This window comes from Diospyros lotus, chromosome 15, assembly GCF_014633365.1.
Source record: "Diospyros lotus cultivar Yz01 chromosome 15, ASM1463336v1, whole genome shotgun sequence".
Classification (NCBI taxonomy): domain Eukaryota; kingdom Viridiplantae; phylum Streptophyta; class Magnoliopsida; order Ericales; family Ebenaceae; genus Diospyros; species Diospyros lotus.
The window spans coordinates 18,240,357-18,245,064 of record NC_068352.1 but is presented as its reverse complement, the minus strand read 5'-3'; the positions used below and the strand labels follow the sequence as shown (position 1 = coordinate 18,245,064).

Genomic DNA, 4,708 nt, shown 5'->3' with positions numbered 1-4,708 from the left:
AGTTTTCAAAATAAAATCATTATCTTAAATTAGTTGGGAGATGAATCAACAATCCAGCTAGAAGAAATATATATATATATATAGGTACGACGGATGGCTAAGATTTTATATTATGTTAATAAAAAAATTTAAATTCGAGCAATTATAAAAAAAAATGAAATAAAAATTAATCAAATTTAGAATTATTGATTTACTTTTAATCATTAAAGGTAAGAGCGACATGCGCCAGTGCTACTTTAGAAGTGGAAGACCACCCTGTGAAGTAAACCCTTCAGGATAAAGCTAGACCTCCAAATTAACACCGCGTGGTAGCAGCCAAGTTTGAATCTCTGTCTCCGCCTGCCTGTCTCCACATCATCTCTCTCTCTCTCTCTCTCTCTCTCTCTCTCTGCATGGACCAACTAAATATTGCTCTATAAATAGAAGTCCCCATGCAAATTAAATCTCTCACCCAGAAGAGAAGATCAGTAGTAATCAATCATTTAATTAAGCTCATATATATATATATATAGCCAGCCATGGCGTACATTAATACTATTGCCGACTTCTTGGCCACACTGTCCTTGGTTTCTCTACTAGCCTGCAGCCACGGCAGCGCCCAGCTTTCGCCAACTTTCTATTCCAGCACTTGCCCTAATCTCCAGACCCTCGTGCGAGACGCCATGCGCCAAGCTGTTAACAAGGAGGCTCGAATGGCCGCCTCCATCCTTCGCCTCTTCTTCCACGATTGCTTCGTCCAGGTGTCCACAGAACGATCTTCATCCATCTAATTAATAAGTTCCATATATATATTTGATTTAGTTTTTGTTAATTCGTTTTCGCTGATTACAAGTAGTGTGTGTGTACGTATCTGATTACGACGAGTGTGTAAATCCATGCATGCATGCTTATTCTTCAGGGCTGCGATGCGTCGATTCTGCTGGACGACACGGCGACTTTCACCGGCGAGAAAAACGCTAACCCGAACAGGAACTCGGCGAGAGGGTTTGAAGTGATCGACACCATTAAAACTCGGGTGGAAGCTGCCTGCAATAATACCGTGTCCTGCGCAGATATCCTTGCTCTCGCTGCTCGAGATGGGGTTGTGTTGGTAGGCACAGTACTCTTCACACACAACTTTAATTAAATTTAAAAATAATTAAAGAAAAAACACTCATTCCAGAGGTTTGGCCTGCCTAGCTACAACTAGTGGGTATATATCCATAGTAAATTTATTTTATTTTTTTAATTTAATATCATAACACATTATATATTTCATTGTTTTAATTAGTTCTACAATATCATATATTTAAGTAATTAACTAAGAAAATTTTGTGCTATAACATATTCCAACTAACTAATTGTCAAACTCATTAAATTAAGATGGATAAAGTCTCTTTTACAAGTATATTCTATTTATATTAATTAGTTATTTGGATAATAATTTAAACTTCTAATCTTTAATCAAAGATCAATATGAAGATCTAATGAGTTTATCTTGACTCAATTTTTTTTTTTTTGAAAACTTTTATTTTCTTATAGAACTATTTCATAAATATAATCTATTAAGATAATTTTTAATGTCCTCTTTGGAAAGTTTCATTAAAATTACCCCCATTTCTATATTCCTGTTTACTTTTTTTTTTTATGACTCTAATTAAACATTTTAAAATGTCATATAATGAGTCACCATTTTCTTTTTCTTTTTTTTAGTTACCCATGACCTTTTGTTTTTACTATTCTTTTTTCAGATTGACACATATATTATATATTTAGGAGGGGCAATTTTGAAAAAGTTTTACAAATATCACGTTCTATATGCAATTTCTTGCAAACTTTAGATGGGTCATTTTTGAAAAAGGTTCACAAATATCATGTTCCACATGCAATTTTACAAACTTGAGAGGGAGCAATTGGGTCAACATATTATTAATTGTTAGTTAACCGACATGTTATTGATCATGAAAAATGATGCATTGTGTCTAATGAATGAATGAATGAATTAATTGGTGGCAGCTGGGAGGGGCAACATGGACAGTGCCACTAGGCAGAAGAGACGCAAGAACCGCCAGCCAAAGCGCAGCCAACACCCAAATCCCTTCCCCATTTGCCAGCCTCTCAACCCTAATCTCAATGTTCTCCGCCAAAGGCCTCTCCGCCCGGGACATGACGGCGCTCTCCGGCGGCCACACCATCGGCCAAGCTCGCTGCTCCACCTTCCGAACCCGAATATACAACGAAACCAACATCGATCCTAACTTTGCAGCCACCCGGCGGCCCAACTGCCCGGCCTCCGGCGGCGACACCAACTTGGCCCCGCTCGACATCCAAACCCCGGCCCGGTTCGGCAACGACTACTTCCAAAACCTGGTGGCTCGGCGGGGGTTGCTCCACTCGGACCAAGAGCTCTTCAACGGCGGATCACAAGATGCGCTTGTGAGGACTTACAGTGGGAATAATGCAGCTTTTTCCAGTGATTTTGCAGCTGCGATGGTGAGAATGGGCAACATCAGTCCCCTTACGGGAACTAAGGGAGAGATTAGGAAGAACTGTAGGGTGGTCAATTAACTGGTTTAATTTGGCTAAGGCTTTAGAGAACTCGGAGAGTTCTTATGGGGTTGTAACAAGCTTTTTTCTTTGTTTTTGTAATTTTATTTTCTATGTAAGGTTCTTGGGTTGACTTTTTTTTTTTCTTTTTCTAATTTTTGTTTTTGTTCGTTTATCTTCTGTTCTTTTGGTAACCTTATTTATTTATTTATTTTTGACGTAAATTGAGAGAACCCATACATGTTAAACAACAGAGAAAACATAAGGGATACAAGAGGCTTTTTAATTTTGTCATTCAATTTTGTTTTGAGAGGCTTTCTTTGGTTGTACCCTTCGGGTAACTTTTTAATTGATTGTAGGTGAATTTATTGTTAATTAATTGGACTGAGTTTTACTATATAACTAGGGGTTTAGGGTTATTTATTTTAAAGAATTATTTTAAGAATACAATTCTACGGTCATGTTTATGTATCTCTAAGTGAAAAATTGAATAATAACGTCAATGGGTTGTAATTATATTTTGATCGTATTACTTTAAATATGACATAAAAGATAATAATCTAAATATAATTAACACTACAAAAAAAAGAGTTATGAACGATCAAAAGCTAACGATGAGATTAATTTTGATGGTTAATATAGTATTATTATTGACTAAATATAAATCATATCATTATAAGATAAATTTTAACAACAGACTAAATTAATTAGTCGTCGTTATTAAACCATTTTTCTGTCGTTATTGACTAAACTTTTTAATTCAAACCATGAAATAATATAAAAGAATTATTAATATTTAAGTACTACTTATATAAACAATTCTAATATAATTATATTTTTCTATAAATGCACAAATATTATTATTTTATTAGTTATCATAATAATAAATTATTTTATTTTTTTCAATTAAATAATTAATATTATTTTTTTCATAACTAGTTGAGAGAGAGAGAGTAGATGTAATGTAAATGTATTCAATGAAAATGACATCCTTTTATTGATTCCGAAGTTAGAGGCCACTTAGAGTTAACTACAACTTCTAGGGTTGTATTCTCTTCAAGATTATGAGAGAAAAAATTAAAAAAAAAAAGAAAAAAGAAAGAAATGGTTAAAAGTTAAAACTAGGTTTCATTTGAGAATGATGTCAATTTTTATATCTATTTTAGTTACTGCCTTCTTATGTGTAGTTGAAAACATTTATAGCAACGAAGAAGAAGAATAAGAAGAAGAAGAAAGATGATCATAGAAATTAATAAAATGCTAAAAATGTGAACACAAAAACACTAATTTAAATATAAAAAAAAAACAAGAATGTATAACTTTTTGAAATGGAGGACAAATTCTGTTTTATTTTTGTAAATTCTCTCTTTCACATTAATTTTGTTTACAATTTATTGGCCACAACTTTTGGGCCTTGGTTGTTATATAAAAACTGAAGTTAATAATAATGTAGTTGATTTCTTAAGGCTTATGAAATCAAATTGGTTGTTAATAATGAAGTTAATAATAATAAATTAACAAATTGGTTGTTAATTTATTGGCCAGACAAATTTTGTTATAAATAACCAACTCTATTTCTTAAGATTTAGCTAAACGATGTTATTGTTATATTGTTTAGGTGAATTATAAGATTTTGTTATTCTTTTACGAAATAATAGCACCTAGTACTAAAGAGTGGATGAACAAATTAAATAGTTATGTTAAATAGTGATTACTCTAAACTTTTCATTTTATTTAGAGAGGCAAAAGTGTCATGAACCCAATTTAGCAGATCTATGGTTTGCAACTAGAAAGAAATGTGAGAAGTTGGTGGAGTCGAAAGAACAAGAAACATATGTTAGTAAAATAGTTAATGACACCTGTTTTAATTTCCTTCTTCAATTTTTCTCATCAAAGTATATTTAATGTGTATTAAATTATATCATGAGCATGTTTTGTAGGATCAATTCGTTCAAATTATCCAATCGAATCTAGAAATGTCTAATCTAGAAATCATTGAGACTTGTTTCGGCCCCCCAATTGAAGAATCATGTTTTTTTGTATGGTGGTGGGGTGGGACTTAAAGAACTAAAACCCACGACTTCAAGGAAAAATGAATTGGAAGAAAAGAATAAAAGGCTTAAAGATTGTGTGGAAGCTCTAGAAGTTGCATTTAAGGAATTCATGTAATCTAGGAGTCAAG

General features: G+C 33.0%; 1 protein-coding gene across 1 annotated transcript; it reads left to right on the top strand.

The window, feature by feature from the left end:
• Positions 1–439: 439 nt before the first annotated feature.
• Positions 440–2,666, top strand: LOC127792098 (peroxidase P7-like). The gene is made up of 3 exons (XM_052322445.1): positions 440–740; positions 899–1,090; positions 1,996–2,666. Exons 1-3 carry the CDS (start codon positions 519–521, stop codon positions 2,545–2,547), a joined length of 966 nt encoding a protein of 321 aa, XP_052178405.1. The 5' UTR covers positions 440–518; the 3' UTR covers positions 2,548–2,666.
• The last annotated feature ends 2,042 nt before the right edge of the window (positions 2,667–4,708 follow it).